Genomic DNA, 19088 nt, shown 5'->3' on the forward strand with positions numbered 1-19088 from the left:
CAGTGCAAATTCTAAAGGCCATGTTTAAATTAAATAATAATAATAATGAAAATAAAATCTCTTAAGAGCTTAAGCAGAATAATTTTCACCTAAAGATAAATGTTATTCACTAAAAGCAAATATTTAGTTATAGTTTGTAGAATTATATGCATTTAAAAGGAATAAAATTGTAGATGTAATAAAAATTATTTGCAAAAGCCTAATAAAAGTTATGAACATCAATCTGAAAAAAGTCTTTGTATCTAGCCATATACTCGAATGTACTGAACAGCATCAAGCCTGTAAATATAAATCTCTTCTGAATTCTCTGTGACCATTCCATTCTCAACCTCTTTCCTTTTGTGTGCTACAATTTTTAAGTATTCTTTCAACACTTTCAATAGGACGTGCCCCCTGGTGGAAATGTTCGCAAACCTCTGTAAGGATCTCTCCTTAAACCAGCACAAAGGTTTGGACTTTTTGCTTTAAAAATGGCAAACTGAATACATTTGCTTAATACTTACTTCCTCCTCCATATACACATCAGTAAAGTAACTGCTTAAAAAAAAAAATTAAAGACATAAATCCATAGAGACACATTGACAGGAAAAAGTAACAAACAAGAAAAGTCAACTAAATTTTGGAAACTGAACAGGTGATAACTGACTTTGCACAACAGAAAAAACTGAAACCCAACTGTAGAAGGGAAAAGCTGTAACAAGTGAATTTGGGTTATTTTAGGTTATAGGACCTGGAAAAGGTTACTCACTTGGAAATATTTCTGAGAGAAAGTAAACTTAAAAAAAAAAAATCCAAAACCCAAACCTCATAAAGCACAGCCAGATGAGTTCCTCTTTTTTGCCTACAGAAGATTTACAACCTAGGGTGGTTTGCAGAATAGTAAGGAAAGCATGAGAACATTTGAAACACCAAGTAATTTGAAGCAGGGGGTGAATAGGAAATGTCTTAGCAAAAACAAGGGAACTAATTCTAGGGAACATAATCTAATTTAAGACTCCTAGCCTGTTCCTAGAATATGAGATTAGAAGATTCTCTTATAGGATGATGATTAACCCCCAAAGGTGCTGATATTTGAAGACTGCTCAATAAGAACATTCAGCTTGCCAGTTAAATCTCTAAAGCAGATCAGTCAAAAGCCTTGCTATGAACAGAGAATTTAACCTTGATTAATTTGATTAGCAAGACTCACCAGATATTTGAAAAAAAAAAATTCAACATTAATACCAGAGGGACAGGGGGTATGATGGGGGAGAGAAAGGAGAAAAGAGGTACATGGGAAATGCATAAAGAAAACCTTGATAGAAAAAACAAACACCGCATAACATTGCATCCATGAAACAAGAACAGTATGTTATAACAAAGGAACATTCAAAGAACAAAAAAGAAATTTCTGAAACTAAAAATCATTATCAGGAGGAAAACTAAAAAATTCACAAATACATGGAAACTTAACCAATAAAAATCAATGCATCAAGGAAGAAATTTCAAAGGTATTTAAAAATTCCTTTAGATTAAAAAATAAATAAAACCCCAACATATCAAAACATACAGAATGCAATAAATAGATGGTAACAGTGACATTTATAAATACAAATGCCTACATTAAAAAATAAAGATCCCACTGGGCATAGTGGCACATGCCTGTAATCCCAGCGGCTAGGGAGGCACCAAGCAACTCAGTGAGACCCTGTCTCTAAATAAAATACAAAACAGGGCTGGGGATGTGGCTCAGTGGTTAATTAACACTGGGTTCAATCCCCAGTACCCAAAAAATAAAGATCTCAAAACCAGTATTGGTGTTTGGACCTAGAATGTTCTCCAAAGTCTTAAGTGTTAAAGACTAGGTCACCAGCCTGTGACATTATTGAGTGGAAACATTAGAAGGTGAAACCCATTGGAAGTAAGTTACATCACTGGGAATATGCCCTTGAAGGCATTCCCTGCCATTTCCTCTTTTTTTTTTTTTAATATTTTTTAGTTGTTGGTGGATCTTTATTTATTTTACGGCACTTAGAATCAAACCCAGTGCCCCACACATGCCAGACAAGTGTTCCACCACTGAGCTGTAATCCCAGACTCCTTCTCTTCTTCTTTTTGTTTCCCAACCACCATGAGATCAGCAGCTTTGCTCCACCATGATTGTTCTTCCTCATTACAGACCCAAGAGGATAGGGCCAAGCAACTACCTTTATAAGTTTAATTTTTTTGTCACAGTAACAGAAAATCAACAGAGAGGAAATCCTCAATATGCTAAGAGTCAGACATGGAAAAATCCAGTTGTCATCACACATAAGGGGAATTTAATAGATATCTGTGTACCCATATTCATAGTAGCATTATTCACAATAACCAAAAGTAGAAACAAAATGTGTCCATCAATGTACAAATGGATAAGCAATATGTGGTATATACATTCACAAAAATATTATTCAACCTTAAATATGAATGAACCTTGAAAATCTGCTAAGGGAAAATACTCCAGACTTAAAAGAACAATTATTATATGAGGTATCTTAGAACACTCAAATTCATAAAATAGAATGGTGGTTATCAGAAGCTGGGGGGGAAGGGGAATGGGAGTTATTTAATGGGTACGGAGTTTTAATGTGAAATAATGAAAGAGTTTTGGAGATAGTGTTTATGGCTGACCAACAATGTTAATGTACTTAATGCCACTGAATTGTATACTTAAAAATGGTTTAAATGGTAAACTGTATGTTGTGTATGTTTTACTACACAGGAAGGGAAGGAAGAAGGAAATAAGGTTAGTCACTGGGCTACTATAATAGGGTATCAATTTCAAAATATTTGACAGAACTAGGTTGGCAAAAATAGTCACTCTGTTCAGATTTGTACTGCCCATGTTAAAAACACACATCTTTCTCATGGTAACAATTCAATCCTAACTGGTTATCCTACAGATACAAATAAACAAGTATAAAATGATATATACAGTTTTACATGCACACATAATCACACACTCAGGGTATTCACTGCATCACTGCTTTTAACTATAAAAAAACCTGAGAACAATCCAAAAGCCTATCACAGTAAGGGACTGACTAAGTAAAATATGGTACAATATAATATAATGCTATGCACTAAAAAATGAGACAACAAGAGAAAAAAAAAAAGAGTACCACCATTTGAGTAGATGTAGATGGGCAGTAATGCATAAATCTACAGTTGTGAACGCACAGAATACCTAGAATGACTAGTAAGATACTGGTAACAGTAATACCTCCAAAGAGACTAGCTGAATGTTAATAAACATTGTGAAGGAAAGACATCTACTTTTCAGTAAATAGCCTATAAATTTTGCAAATTCAAGGCCAGCCTCAGCAACATAGGAAGGCCCTAAACAATTTAACAAGACCCTGCCTTGAAAATAAAAAAGGCTGGGCTGGGGTTGTAGCTTAGTGGTAGAGCACTTGCCTAGCATTCCTGAGGCACTGATTCTCAGCACCACACATAAATGAATAAATAAAAAATAAAAGACCATCAACAATTTAAAAAAAAATAAAGAATGGGGTTGGCACAGTGGTAAGGCGTCCCTTGATTCAATCCCAAGTATGGGGACGGGGCAGCCATTTGTAAATGTTCCCATAAATAATCTTTCTTCCACATCACTTTTCTCAAGAGGGTGGGAGGGTAATTTGGTGCCTAAAAGCTCTTATCACTCACTTTCTTTTGAATTTTGTTTAAAAAATATACCACTATGGTAGAATTTTCCTTAGAATACTCTGTGAGATAATAAAAGTTCATTAGGGAAAAAAAATTCTCAAAATCAAATAGTTTGGGAATCATAATATTAAAAAATTAATGGGATTTTTTTTTTTGGGGGGGGGACTAATACTGTGATAGAATCCAGGGGCTCTTTACCCCTGAGCTACATCCCCAAACTATGCCCCCATTTGTTTTTTTGTTTGTTTGTTTTGGTTTTGTTTTTTTTTGAGACAAGGTCTTACTAAGTTGCCCAAGCTGGTCTAGAACTTGTGACCCTCCTGCCTTAGCCTTGAAATTCACTGGAATTATAGGGATGCACCATCATGCCCAAATGGGATATTTTATTATTATTATTACAGCACTTCTCAGGACATTCAGTATGCAAATGTGCATCTGACTTTTCTAGTAGAAGGAAAACAGTATGTAGTGATCTACAAACTTCCTTGATTGTTTTATCAACTTTGCTTTAATTACCATTCTTTCCTCTCAACCTTGACATCAAATCAGCTATCAAGTCCTATCAGGCTCTGATCTTGTCTTCTCTAAGCCTATAGTCATTACCCTAATTCATGATTCTTATCCTTTTATGTTCCCCTTTCCACTAAATATATATCTCCAAAATATATTAATACCTAATTTAACATTAAAAACAGCTTTAAAAGTTCTTATTTTGGCAACACAACAATGAAATATTAAAAGATGGCAGAACAGGAGGAAACAAAGAAGAAACACAGAAGAAAAAAGAAAAAAAATGCTAAACCTAAGTCTAAACATTGAAGACTACACTAAATATAAATGGCCAAGATTTGTTCCCAGGATGTAGGCTCTCTATTTACCTCTCTTATTGTTTCTTTAGCTGAGAAAAAGCTTTTTAGTTTGAGTAAGTCCCATTTGTTGATTCTAGTTATTAACTTTTGTGCTATGGGTGTCCTATTGAGGAATTTGGAGCCCGACCCCACAGTATGTAGATCGTAGCCAACTTTTTCTTCTAACAGACGGCGTGTCTCTGATTTGATATCAAGCTCCTTGATCCATTTTGAATTAACTTTTATGCATGGCGAGAGAAAGGGATTCAGTTTCATTTTTACTCCTCACACTTCAGACAGAGCCCTAATATCCAGAGTATACAAAGAACTCCAAAAATTAGACAATAAGATAACTAACAACCCAATCAACAAATGGGCCAAGGACCTGAACAGACACTTCTCAGAGGAGGACATACAATCAATCAACAAGTACATGAAAAAATGCTCACCATCTCTAGCAGTCAGAGAAATGCAAATCAAAACCACCCTAAGATACCATCTCACTCCAGTAAGATTGGCAGCCATTATGAAGTCAAACAACAACAAGTGCTGGCGAGGATGTGGGGAAAAGGGTACACTTGTACATTGCTGGTGGGACTGCAAATTGGTGCAGCCAATTTGGAAAGCAGTATGGAGATTTCTTGGAAAGCTGGGAATGGAGCCACCATTGACCCAGCTATTCCCCTTCTCGGTCTATTCCCTAAAGACCTAAAAAGAGCATGCTACAGGGACACTGCTACATCGATGTTCATAGCAGCTCAATTCACAATAGCAAGACTTTGGAACCAACCCAGATGCCCTTCAATAGACGAATGGATTAAAAAAATGTGGCATTTATACACAATGGAGTATTACTCTGCATTAAAAAACGACAAAATCATAGAATTTGCAGGGAAATGGATGGCACTAGAGCAGATTATGCTAAGTGAAGCTAGCCAATCCCTAAAAAACAAATGCCAAATGTCTTCTTTGATATAAGGAGAGTAACTAAGAACAGAGTAGGGACGAAGAGCATGAGAAGAAGATTAACATTAAACAGAGATGAGAGGTGGGAGGGAAAGGGAGAGAAAAGGGAAATTGCATGGAAATGGAAGGAGACCCTCAGGGTTATACAAAAGAACATACAAGAGGAAATGAGGGGAAAGGGAAAAATAATACAAGGGGGAGAAATGAAGGTCAGTAGAGGGGGTAGAGAGAGAAGAGGGGTGGGGAGGGGAGGGGAGGGGGGATAGTAGAGGATAGGAAAGGTAGCAGAACATGACAGTCACTAGTATGGCAATATGTAAATCAATGGATGTGTAATTGATGTGATTCTGCAATCTGTATATGGGCTAAAAATGGGAGTTCATAACCCACTTGAAGCAAAGTGTGAAAGATGATATATCAAGAACTATGTAATGTTTTGAACAACCAACAATAAAAAAAAAATAAAATTAAAAAAATAAATAAATAAATAAAAATAAAAAGCAAAATACTAAAAAAAAAATAAAAATAAAAATAAATGGCCAAAACACCAATTGAAAGAAATTATCAGAATGGATTAAAAAGGAAGTTTTTCTATACTGTAAAAAAAATAATTTAATTATTATATACTCAGCAAAAAAGTAAAAGGGATGGAAAAATATACACAACATGCATACACATATATGTACTTGACAATAAAAGATTTAAAACACATGAAGTAAAAACTGATAGGAAAGAAGGGGAAAATGGCCATAATTACAATCATATCTGGAGATTTCACTCTTCTCTCAATATTATCAGACAAGTAAACAGGAATCTATAAGGATACAGAAGAACTGAACACCACCATCAACCAAGTGGATCTATATAACATTTATAGAAAGTTCTACTCAGTAACAGCGGAATACACATTCCTCTCAAGTGGTTCACATGGCAAGACAGACCATATCCTGGATCATAAATTTAAATATATTTTTAAAGAACTGAAAGCACACTTTATATTCCTTGACCAAAATCAATTAAACTAAAAATTAGTAGCAAAAACTCTCTAAACACTTAGAAATTAAACAATATTATCTTAACTAAGGATGGTAAACTTATTCCATAAACAGAAAGTAACTATTTTAGGTTTTATAGGCCATATATGGTCTCTATTGCATTTTTTTCTCACAGCCCATTAAATGTTCTCCCCACACACACACACCAAAAAAAAAAAAAAGCTTGCATTTGTGTTTGTGTGTGTGCACACGAGCACACACACACACACCAACAATCAAAAGTTTAAAAACACCCAGGTAAGAGCCAGATATGGCTGAAAGGCCATAGTTTGATCACCTTAATTCTAAATAATTAATGAGACAACAAAAAAGTCTCACAGGACATTAGTAAAATATATTAAACCAGGGCTGGGATTGTGGCTCAGCGGTAGAGTGCTCACCTAGCATATGCGAGGCCCTGGGTTCGATCCTCAGCACCAAATAAAAATAAATAAATAAATAAAGGTGTTGTGTCCAACTACAATTGAAAAATAAATATTTTAAAAAATATATATTAAGCTGAAAATGATAATACAACATTACCAAAATGGTGTGGCATACTGATTAAGCAGTGCTTTAGAGTAAAGTTTATAGCACTAAAATACTTATATTAGAAACTACAAAAAAAAAAATGCATAAAGTAAACCCAGAACAAGTAGAAGGAAGAAAAGACATAATCAGTAAAACTACAGTTGAGTATTAAAAGATCAGCAAGATCAATAAACTTCTAGACTAAGACTTCTCAACTCTACCAGTATTGAAGCTTTGGGGATAGATAATTCTCTATTGTGGGGGGCTGTCCTGTACACTAGGTTGTTTAGCAACATTGCTGCCTTTTATCCATTAGATACTAAAAACACTTACCACCCCAGATATGATGAAAAGTCTCTCAATATAATGCTAAATGTCCCCTGTGAGGATGAAATGGACACCTGACCATTTGAAAACTGTTCTTGGTAAACATTTTGAATTTGTTGTTAAAGTCTTTTGAAAAAAAAAGAAATCTTCTGGTCCAGATGATTTTATTGGTTAATTCTACCAAACATTTAAAGAAGTAATACAAGCTCTATTCTATATCTTCCAGAAAATTTAACTCATTTTATGAGTTAAACAAATTACTAGCAAATCAAATCCAACCATATATGAAAATCATACCATGACCAAGTGTGGTTCACCCAGAGAGGGAAAATCATTGACTATAATTCACCACATTAACAGACTAAAGAAAAATTACAAGATCATATCAACAGATGCAGAAAAAATCTGTTAACAATATTCAGTATTCCTGATTTTAAAAAAAGTTTACAAATTAGAAATGTCCTATATTTGGTAGAGGGCAATCATTTTAAAAAACTAGAATTACCACCACATTTAATAGTAAAAGACAAAATGATTTCTCTAGAAGATCAATCACAAGGCAAGGATGCCCACTTTTACTATTCCTACTCAATACTGTATTACAAGTCCTATCTAGCACAGTAAGGCAAGAAAGAGAAATAAAGACATACATATTGAAAAAGAATAATAAAGTGGTCACTATTTATAAAATACATTTTTGACTATATAGAAAATCCAACAGAATCTATCCCTCAAAAGCGTACGGTGTTTCCATTGGCATTTCCTGGCAATTTGGAAATGCCAACGGAAACACCATACGCTTCCTTTAAATATAAAGGTGAAAGTTCTCAACTTAAATAAAAGGGAAAAAAATAAAGTGTGCTTTGGTTCCCAACATCTAATTCGTAAAATTGTGGAGAAAAGGAAATCCATGTTCAAATCACAAAAGTTACAATCACAGTGCATGAAAAGTGTTTAGTTAACACAGAAAAAGCATTAAATTATAAGATTCCATGGTTTCAGGCTTCTACTGGGAGTCTTGGACTATACCCTCATGGGTACAGAAACTATATACCTTTTCGTAATAAATATAAAGTACAAAAGCATACTTTTAATAATATTTTCTTGTTATTATAAAATTACATAAAATTGTGAGAATAAAACAACTTAAAATTTATTTGTCAAATTAATTCTCAGGCATATAAATATGTGTTCTAAAAATTATTTTAGATAGCTATTGATAAAAAAGTCATCATGTTTGGTTAATTCCCAAAACCACATTTAACTATTGAAAAGTGATTTACTAAAAATGTTTCTCTACTCAAGAGCTCTATTCCATTGTATTAAAAGTCTTCCATTATTCATGTTTTAAGTTGTATATTATTCTAAAAGTTTCTTCACTAAAATTTGAAAATCAAAGTGAACAAACTTTAATAGGTTATGAACAGATTTCCTATCAACAGGGCTGTTCCAGTAAATAAAGCCTTGTCTATTAAGAAAGGTCTCTAAGAAAGAATTATGCCCACTGTCTTTCCTCTAATATATATGACTTATTTTAATGTAGTAAAGCCAAAAGATTTATCATTGACAGAAATTATATATAGGCCTAACAATGAGATTCTGATTAGTGTCACAAAAGATCAAAATATATATCAATTATAAACTTATAGGAGTTGATTTGCAATTAGAGTCTCTAAATATAGCTCACAAAATTTCACAGACTAAATGAGTTCTCTAACTAGTACCCACCCATGTATAACTGAAATAATTTCAGCTTTAGAAAACTCAGCTGTTTTTTATCTAGTATGACCTCATTTATTCAGAAGGATCCTCACAAAATTTATTTTCAAACATACATTTAACTAGAAGGTTGAAAAGCAGGTAGGGGTAAAATCACACCATCAATTTAAATATGTTATTTTAGAAATAAGAACACAGACTAGAAATTAAATAAACCTAATTTTAAAATACAATGAAGCTAGATCCAAGCTAACCCATCTAATTACAAAATAGGGCATAGGTATTTATACATCAACAAATACTATTGTAGATAAACAAAACTAAGGCTACCCTTATAAAATGAGGCAAGGAACTCAAGCCACTCGAAAAGGGTAAAGGGTTAGATGATAGTTCTTTTCCACACCTAGTCTTTTCTATAAGATGAAAATATGATTTCTTCCAAAACAAAAAGCATCTTTAAAGAATTGTCAACTTGTGTAAATAGACTTTCTCTTAGTTCACTGAGCAAAAAGTAAATTACTTCTGGGTACCAAGTATTAAAAGCAGAAGTAAATCTATGAAACCAACTAAAACAAACCAATTATAAAGAACAAAATTCCCCCAATTCTTATGCCTTCCCAACTTATGTCTACAAAACCATCTGTACTGAATTTTATACTTGGTAATTTCTGAAAACATGCCATTGTGGGTGATATTTCCAACCCAGACTGTTCCATTCTCCAGCTCATTCTCAAATGTTGGTTCAACTCAAACTACCTGCAACTCAACAAAAATCACAAAAAGCCTAGACTACTAAGTCATGGAAGGTATTTGTGGCCACAATCCATCAGCTTTGCAATTTGTGAACCAATACATATACAACAAAGAAACAACATTTATAAGTGGTACCTACGTTCTTTCCGGTGTTCAACTAAACCTACAGCCTGCTTTGCTGAGCATTTTGCAAACCAGTTGTCCCCAAGTAAAACAGTGACTTCATTAGTATGAACAAGTTTTCCTGGCATGAAGGCAAAGGGGCCAAATGGTACCTATTGTTTAAAAAAGAAAAGAAAAAGGCAAAAGAATTAAAGCACTAAAACATACACTTTATGAAACACTTAGCATTAAGAGTCCTCAGTATTATTGAACTCTCTTTTTAATTATACACTGGGAGAAATAAAATGCTAACTTCACAGAAATTTAACATTTTATATTAAAACTTCACCAGGAAAATCTATAGAAAATTACTTTAAGCTAATAATCAATGTTAAAACAGGAATATAAATCCATACCATGTTTACACACAACTCTTTAAACAATTGCGCTAAGAGAAAGTGTGGCCTCTGAGCATTTATACTTTTCATTAATTCTTAAATCTACATGAAATTAATAAGAGTAACGAAATATTATCAATGAAGAATATTCTTGGTTTAAAAAAAAACCCTGAAAATTATTTCCAATAACAGTCATTTTTGCAAAGCAGGGAGGAAAATAGCTTTAATGAATCTTCCTAGCTATATTACAAAATATTTGGGCTAGTATAACAAAAAACCTTCAAGAAACAGAGTACTCATATGGTAAAAGGTTCTAATCCAGGGCTCTCAACAGGTCACTATATCACTGTGAGGATCATTAAAACAAAAATTATCAGCACCTTTTTTTAATGGAAAAAAATCAATGTTCTAACATTTAATTCTACGAATTACAAAATATTACAGCCTATGCGATATTACTGTTGTAACTCCAGTTTTTTATGTAGTAAGTTTGCACAACAAATGTCAAATTCTGTACTAATATTTACGTCACTATAATGAAATACATACACACACACACACACACACACGGAAAAATTTACCAACTATTACTACAATTACTGTAATGTTATAAAGTATAACAAAACCTTCCTTGCAATGGTAGTTACCTCTGATACAGTCCATCAATTTGTCAATTTGTACACATACAGCAAAAAAAAATCATATTTTACACAATTAATGTTTACAAGAAACAATGTATTGCTTTAAAAGAAACACACTAAACATACCATGATATTATAAGACAACTTATCAGGTAAAGTACTGAGTCTTTCTTGAAGGGCATTATAGTCATTATCTACCTTCTTCCTGTTGACAAAAAAGACCAAATACTAAATGAATGAACAGATTAACAATTCTTCCACTCTATGTATCATAAGACAAACTAATTAAAAACCTAATCTTACGCTATTTGTGTACAATGAATCATCTGTCATGTATAACTGATTAGAAAATAAATTTTTTAAAAAATTTTAAAACACCTAATTTTAGCCATTTACAGAGTAAACATTTTTTTTTTAATTTTTAGAAGTTTTTTTCTTTGAAGTTTAGGAATAGCATTATCCCACCATATATTTATTAAAGAATTAAGATTCTCCATGAATTTTGGCTTTTAGGATTACAATTAGTGTTTCCTAATGTAGAAGTCTACTCTGACTAAATAAAATGTAGAAATAAGGTAAAGAGGTGGGCTTCATGTTTGAAAGGAAACAGGGGCTCAAAGGGAAGAAAAAAAATTTAATAAAACTTTTGAGTGAATAAACACTGAGAAATGGAAATCATGAACTCAAATCTGATCAAATGCTTGATCCTAAACTTTAAGCTGAAAAATGTGGTGTCGTCAACTCTTTAATTACTCATACTAATGTGATTAAGGTGAGAGAAAAATCAACCAAGGGGCAGAAGAAATTAGGCAAAGGTAATACAAAAAGCTTTTCAATTTGGCTTTGCAGTCTGTTTTATGTTTTATCAAAGCAGAGGTACCAGCCAGGCATGGTGATCTACGCATGCTACTTGGGAGGCTGAAGCATGAGGATCACAAGTTTGAGGTCATCCTAGGTAATTTAGTAAGACTCTCTGTCAAAATTAAAAAAAAAAAAAAAGGTTTGGATGTAGCTCAGTAGTAGAGTGCTTGCTTAGCATGTCAGCATGTACATCTCTAATACAGGGGTAGGGGTGAGAGGGACAGAGCTACCAAATACATTAATTTCAAAGAATCAAAAAATATAATTCTATCAGGGTCACATTTTCATGCTGTGGGCTCTACCCAGTTCTTAGACATAGAATACCAAGCACCAGCCTATGCTGAGATGCCCATTTTCAAACTACCTCTGGAGATTTGGTTTCCTAAGGGTTCCCTGTTAGGATGTAGGCTGCAAGCAAAACCAGGGCACTAAATTTTTTTTGTAAGCAAAAGGGCATTATCAATTCTAAAACGTTGCAAAAACCAACTCAGCAAATAACTTAAATGTACATGTAGATATAGTCAAATTAGGATAAATGCACCATAATTAATCACTCTATATAATCAAAATGTCTACACTATAAACATCATCATGGAACTGGTTTCAGTTTACTCCTTAGCTGCTCTATAGCAATAATAGCATAATTAATAAAAGTTACCTCATTTAGTCTTAAGGTCTCAGGAATTTCACATATATAGTGATATTTATCCTGAAAGTATTCTTATAGTAAATGTCACTTACCATTTTTCTGTTACAGAAGAAAAAGTAGAAGAAAAATGGAGATAAACAGATCTCCTACACAACGGTGAGATGAGTACTGATTCTAACCTAGTTCTTTTGACCTGTATTCTTGTTATTATTTTCTTTTTAGATATACATGACATAGACTTCAATTTGACATAATTAAAAAACATGGACTGTATCTTGTTCAAATTTAGTCCCCAGTACCTCTCCTTTCGCTTCCCTTCCCCTACCCACTGGTTCCTTTTCTCTATTGATTCTTGTCATTTACCCAGTTATTTTTTTATTAATTTTTATGGATATCCACAATGGTGAGGTTCCCTGTGGTATATTTATATATGTGTAAAAGTTATGTCTTCATTCCACTGCCTTTCCTTCTCCCATCCCCCTTTACTTCACCCTTCATTTCCCTTTGTCTATTCCACTGAACTTCTATTTGCACCCCCACACCCTTATTGTGGATTAGCTTCCATATTTCAGAGAAAACATTTGACCTTTGGTTTTTGGGGACTGGCTTATTTCACTTAGCATGACAGTCTTCAGATCCATCATTTATTTACTGGCAAATGTCGTAAAGTCATTCTTTATGGCTGAGTAATAATCCACTGTGTATATACACCAAATTTTCTTTATCCTGACCTGTATTCATTCAAGCAAACTTTTTTCACTTTTCTGGTATTCAAAAGTGCTTTTTATAAACTTTCCTCACAAATCCTTTTCTATTAATAAACATAAAATGCCTCTTATGAGTTGGGGATATAGCTCAGTTGGTACAGTACTTGCCGTGCCTGCACAAGGCCATGGGTTCAATCCCCAGCACACCACACACACACACACACAGGCTTTTGTTATATTTAAGGCAAAACTTAACCTTCCAAATAAAATTTTATATGGATAAAATGGGAAAAAAAACCCTTTATGCACAGAATTATGAACCAGAAAAAGCATAACTCTGAAGTCAGACCACAGAATAAATCCCAGCTCTACTTCTTAACACACACATGCAAATTAACCTTAGTCTTAAATATCTTCAGTGGTAAAATTGGAATGATACCTATTCTCATAGGTTCCAGATAATTAAATATAAAAGATGTAACTCCTACCCAGTTTTAAGAATCTATGTTTTTCCATGAATCAAAAACAAACCAAAAAAACACCCACCAACCCTAAATTGTACAGGAAAAACTATTATCTACTAAAATTAAGAGTCCACTAAGTAAATTCTTTTAAATGGATAGTCGGACTTATCGAAAGACAGTAGAGCTAAATGTAACCATTCAGGGGCTTTGAAAACAGGGTTAGTGTAAGCAATAAATAGGATAATGCCTATAAAGAACAGATTTGATACAGTGCCTACACATAAGCATTCATTATTAAATCTATGGAATACTAACAATTTATATGTTTGAGATAAATAAGTTGATTATACATCAACTATCTAAATGTTTCTGTGATTAAGTAGTATTAAAGTTAACATTCAATATGTCTTACATATTGAATAATATGTATTACATATATATATGTAATATGTATACATATTGAATAATATGTATACATATTACATATATACATATGTATACATATGTATACATATGTATATATATGTATATATATTGTATATATATTGTATATATATATATATATTGTATATGTAATACATATTGAATAATATGTATTACATATATATGTGCTGCTACATCGATGTTCATAGCAGCACAATTCACAATAGCTAGACTGTGGAACCAACCTAGATGCCCTTCAATGGATGAATGGATAAAAAAAATGTGGCATTTATACACAATGGAGTATTACTCTGCATTAAAAAATGACAAAATCATAGAATTTACAGGGAAATGGATGGCATTAGAGCAGATTATGCTAAGTGAAGCTAGCCAATCCCTAAAAAACAAATGCCAAATGTCTTCTTTGATATAAGGAGAGTAACTAAGAACAGAGTAGGGTGGAAGAGTATGAGAAGAAGATTAACATTAAACAGGGATGAGAGGTGGGAGGGAAAGGGAGAGAGAAGGGAAAGTGCATGGAAATGGAAGGAGACCCTCAGAGTTATACAAAAGTACATACAAGAGGAAGTGAGGGGAAGGGGAAAAATAATATAAGGGGGACAAACGAATGTCAGTAGAGGGGGCAGAGAGAGAAGAGGGGAGGGGAGGGGAGGGGAGGGGGGATAGTAGAGGATAGGAAAGGCAGCAGAATACAACAGACACTAGCATGGCAATATGTAAATCAATGGATGTGTAACTGATGTGATTCTGCAATCTGTATATGGGGTAAAAATGGGAGCTCATAACCCACTTGAATCAAATTGTGAAATATGATATATCAAGAACTATGTAATGTTTTGAACAGCCAACAATAAAAAATTTAAAAATAAATAAATATATTACTTTAAGAAAAAAAAATATGTCTTACATAGGCAAATATAACTAGAAAATTGGACTTTAAAAAAAATCTCCTTCATACGTTAAGAGTAGATTTAACTTAAGGTAATACCAAAGATCAATGTCAGTATTCCAAATCAAGTATATTCAGTTTTAAGTTCATCATTAATAATCCTCCTAGAATAAAAATGTGGTCAAATTGTAAAACAGTTAAAGACTGGAGCTGCTATTTCTAAGTTTTGAATTATTTTCTAAAAATAAAAAAAAGGAAGATAATATAAAATGCAACCCATGAAAATTCCTTTTTAAAGGGAGACCAGCAGAAGGCAAGCAGTGTTTCTGGAATAAATTATGGCCTGGGAAACTCTCTGAAGGCCACCGCTCTTGTCAAAATGTCCATGACCAAGTGCTTAATCAAAGGGTCTTCTCCAATAGTTCCTCTAATATTTAGGGCTTAAATAAACCCATTAAAGATCACAAAGGCAACAGAAAATTCAAGTTATTTTAGAACCAATGCTGAGTGTTGCACGGGGTAAATAGGAGATCTTTATATGTACCAGAATTTATCATAAATTTTCTACATTATTACTTGGAAGCAAAATTAAATTTTGGACATTATGGTCATATTAAAATGTAGTCAAAGAGGTAATTACTTTTTTTAAAATTCAAATTGGGAACAAAACACAGCTACAATTAGGATAACCATTTCAAGTCTACTTACTTATATGTATAGACCCGTTTGTTTCACTTTACCATATTTGATCCTTACAGTTTAAGATAAGCTTTCAATTCCTAATTTAAAATTTTATCCAATAAATAAAGTTTAAGTTGTACCAGATAACCTCGTGCAACTTTCCCTATAGAAAACAATAACTAAAACATCTGTATAAGGCATACAAAAACTTGTAAAATATCCTTTGAATTTTGCTACTCATGTCTACATGTCTCCGAGAGGCATTTTTTGTTTTAAATAGAAGTAGCGATGACTATAAATTAACCTTAACCTTAAAGGATTAGGAATGAGACAGATTGCATGTGAAACACTTAATTTTCATAATTTTGGGGAAAAAGTATGAGAGAGCAAGTTAAATGAGGTGTATGCACAAGTATTTAAAGGTGAAGTATATTGATGTCCATACTTTGAAACTTTTCTATATGCTTGATTTTTTTTCACTTTCGGTATGTGTGAAGATTTATATAATGTTCAGAAGGGGGCACAGAAATATGAAAAGAACTCCGTATTTTTAATCCTTCTCTTATAAAATCTTTGTAAAGGAAAAACTAAGTTCTATATTTCTTATTTTAGACATGTAATAGACTCCAATCTCCATCTTTAAATCACGAAAAAAGGGAGATAAAACAATAAGACACTGCTAATTTAAAGTAGGAAGCTAGAATAGGCAAAAAAAAAAAATACTAACATCAAACCCCTTTTTCCTCCTCAGAAATAGTCTCACATCATTCTCTACCTTTACCTAACATGCTAAATAAATAAAGAACCAGAAGTGCTGAAATGGGAAACAAAGAGAAAGGCTTTTATATTGCCATTACTATCTGAGTTTATCTGGGACAAAGACTTAATTTTTTTTTAATTTAAGAAATGATGAAATCCAAAGATTTTAACACCACCTATTGAATACCTCCTCTATAACTAAGCCTTATGCCATGTACTGCAGGGATCAAATATAACATGCATGTTTTTTTTTTGTTTGTTTGTTTGTTTTGTTTTTAATTTGCAATCCACTGGCTTGAAGAATTCCTGTGTTTTCATCTTTAAAATTAAGAAAATGAAGGAATATTAAATTCAGCCATGGGTTATTTGCATATAGAAAGATATTCTCTCAATACTAAAGCAAAGAATAATAATTTTTTTCAAAGTAGCTTCTTAATCTAAAGAAAGTGTTCAAGTTAAATTAAAAAATAAAAACATTCCTGAAAGACGAACTTAAACTCCTATGCTTTCTACAGTTTTATGGGGAAAGGAATGCTCATTAAAAATTTAAATGTATTTACTGTATGAAATCAAAAGCAATAACCATCTTTCTAAATGATCATGACAAAATACTTTATAACTTCAATCAATGAAATAAGGGGACAAAGACTTAATTTTTAATGTATATAAAATCCAGACAATATGATGGCATATTCCTTTTTTACAACTCTAGTATACCAAGGAACTTATATACTCAGAAGATGCTAATAAAATAATCCATCATGCTCTTTATAAATTATGAGTTATAAGAAAATATTAGAAATAACCTATAGATAAAAAGATTAGAAAATATCATTAGAAATAACCTATAGATTAAAAGATTGGCCTAAATAAAAACACTTATAATTTTTTAAGTCAACTGAACAAATTATTCAAAGAAACAGATGAAGCTAGCATTCCATCTGATTTCTTCAATTAAACTTTTTAACAGTAAGAGTGCAAAGGATAAACATAGTAAGGGGAATTTGTTTTAGGGAGCTCTTCAACTATAAACATGTGACTTAAGACCTGTCAGTTATTATAGCATCTTTTTATTCATTCAACTTATCTTTTCCTCTAGAATAAAATGACATGGGAATTCAAAATAAAAAAGCTTAACTATTACATAAAAACACATTAGTCAAACTCTGAAAGAACTCCAAAGTGCCTAATTCAGTTAACTTTACATGAACTTACAGATAATTTTATCTTTTTTATTTCCACAACTGATAAATATTCCTGTTATAAATTAAAAGGAGAAATCTTTTAGAAAAACTGATGAGTTTATAACATACTTAAGCTTTGATTATTCATGCCAGTATTCATGCCAGTTTTTACTTAAATCGCACCATAATCCTTAGGTTTTGAGACTTCAATTTAGATTTTATACTTTATTTCTAAAGTATATTATAGAAAAAGTAAACTTTTTGTGTGTTTTCTTAGAGTTGTGATTTTGGTCACAGATCCCTACAAGAAACTGAGAAAAGGACCCATATGTTCCATATAGTTTCAACAAGTGGCTTCTCATAGATTTCTCCAGGTTAATAGTTTCTGTAAAGCGGTTTTATAAGAGTGAAAAACAGGAATCCTGGTTCTGAAGCCACCAAATATTTAAAATCCTCAAAATTATCTTTAACTCAACTGACTTAAAAAATGAATAAAATGATGGGAAAACCCTCACCAATTTGGTCATAAGTTCAATATGAATTAGCAAAAAGTAACTCAATTCAATTTGCCTAGATCCTACATTTTTCTAAGTCATACACTGATACTCACTCGCATCCATCTTTAGTATATTAGAACTAGGACTTTTCAATCTCAAAACAAGCATGAGCACTCACCTCTCAAACACTGCAATTCTTGCAATATTTACACCTTCATCCATACACAGCACTCTTTGTGCTTGAAAGCTTTATTGCATGTTGCTCTTATTTTTCAAAAATGAATGGGAAAAAACTCAAGGTGCAGGTAGTATAGTTTTCAGACTTAATAAAGTTCAGAAAAAAAGTGAAAAATCATAAGATATCAGAAGCCAAATCCTTAGCCTCAATCAAATATTCACTGGACTTAAGATGATCATGAGAAACTGAACCAAACAAAGCACATTGTTACTAGACATAGATCATCATCAAAGATTATATTCCACATAATAAGTTGTAAATTTAGAAGGCTTTTTAATAACAGTTTAAAGTCTTGGAGGGGGGTGGAATTCTATTAATATGTTAAGTTTGCCTTTTATTTTCAGAAATGCATTAAGTATTAGTTTGGCTGCTTCCAAAAACCTGACACAAAGGCTTAGGGACTCCTAGAAGTAATAACTTCTAATTTTAAGTTAAAAATCATTAGGTCTTTATATCAAAGAGGGAAATATTATAGTTTGGCTTTAGTGACACAAATATATACAAAGAACTAACAAGCTAAAGGTAATAAAACATTAAAAAACAAAGGGAGAGAACTGGCTTCTCTTCAAAATTGAGTAAATTTACCTTTTTCCTTTTCTTATTTCAATCTTTCTATAATTGAGCATGCATTCATTTCACACTCAGAATAAAAATCTTAAAATCTAATTCAGATTTTGTTTCAAAACTCATCCTTAAAACTATTCAACTCGAT

At 32.5% G+C, this 19088-nt stretch overlaps 1 protein-coding gene across 2 annotated transcripts in view; it reads right to left on the minus strand.

Annotated features, from left to right (window-relative positions):
• Uri1 (URI1 prefoldin like chaperone) overlaps nucleotides 1–19088 on the minus strand; it is a 65665-nt gene that overhangs the window by 13544 nt on the left and 33033 nt on the right. Inside the window, exons 3-4 of one of the 2 annotated variants that reach the window (XM_046448165.2) lie at nucleotides 11130–11208; nucleotides 10002–10137 (exon numbers count right to left, since the gene is read on the minus strand). In XM_046448165.2, the coding sequence (XP_046304121.1) occupies nucleotides 10002–10137; nucleotides 11130–11208 (215 nt within the window). The remainder of the gene's footprint in view (nucleotides 1–10001; nucleotides 10138–11129; nucleotides 11209–19088) is intronic. The other variant, XM_058580444.1, reaches the window with a different exon arrangement.

This window comes from Marmota monax, unplaced genomic scaffold (assembly GCF_021218885.2).
Source record: "Marmota monax isolate L192 unplaced genomic scaffold, Marmota_monax_Labrador192_F-V1.1 WCK01_AAM20220418_F8-fsc00101, whole genome shotgun sequence".
Taxonomy (NCBI): domain Eukaryota; kingdom Metazoa; phylum Chordata; class Mammalia; order Rodentia; family Sciuridae; genus Marmota; species Marmota monax.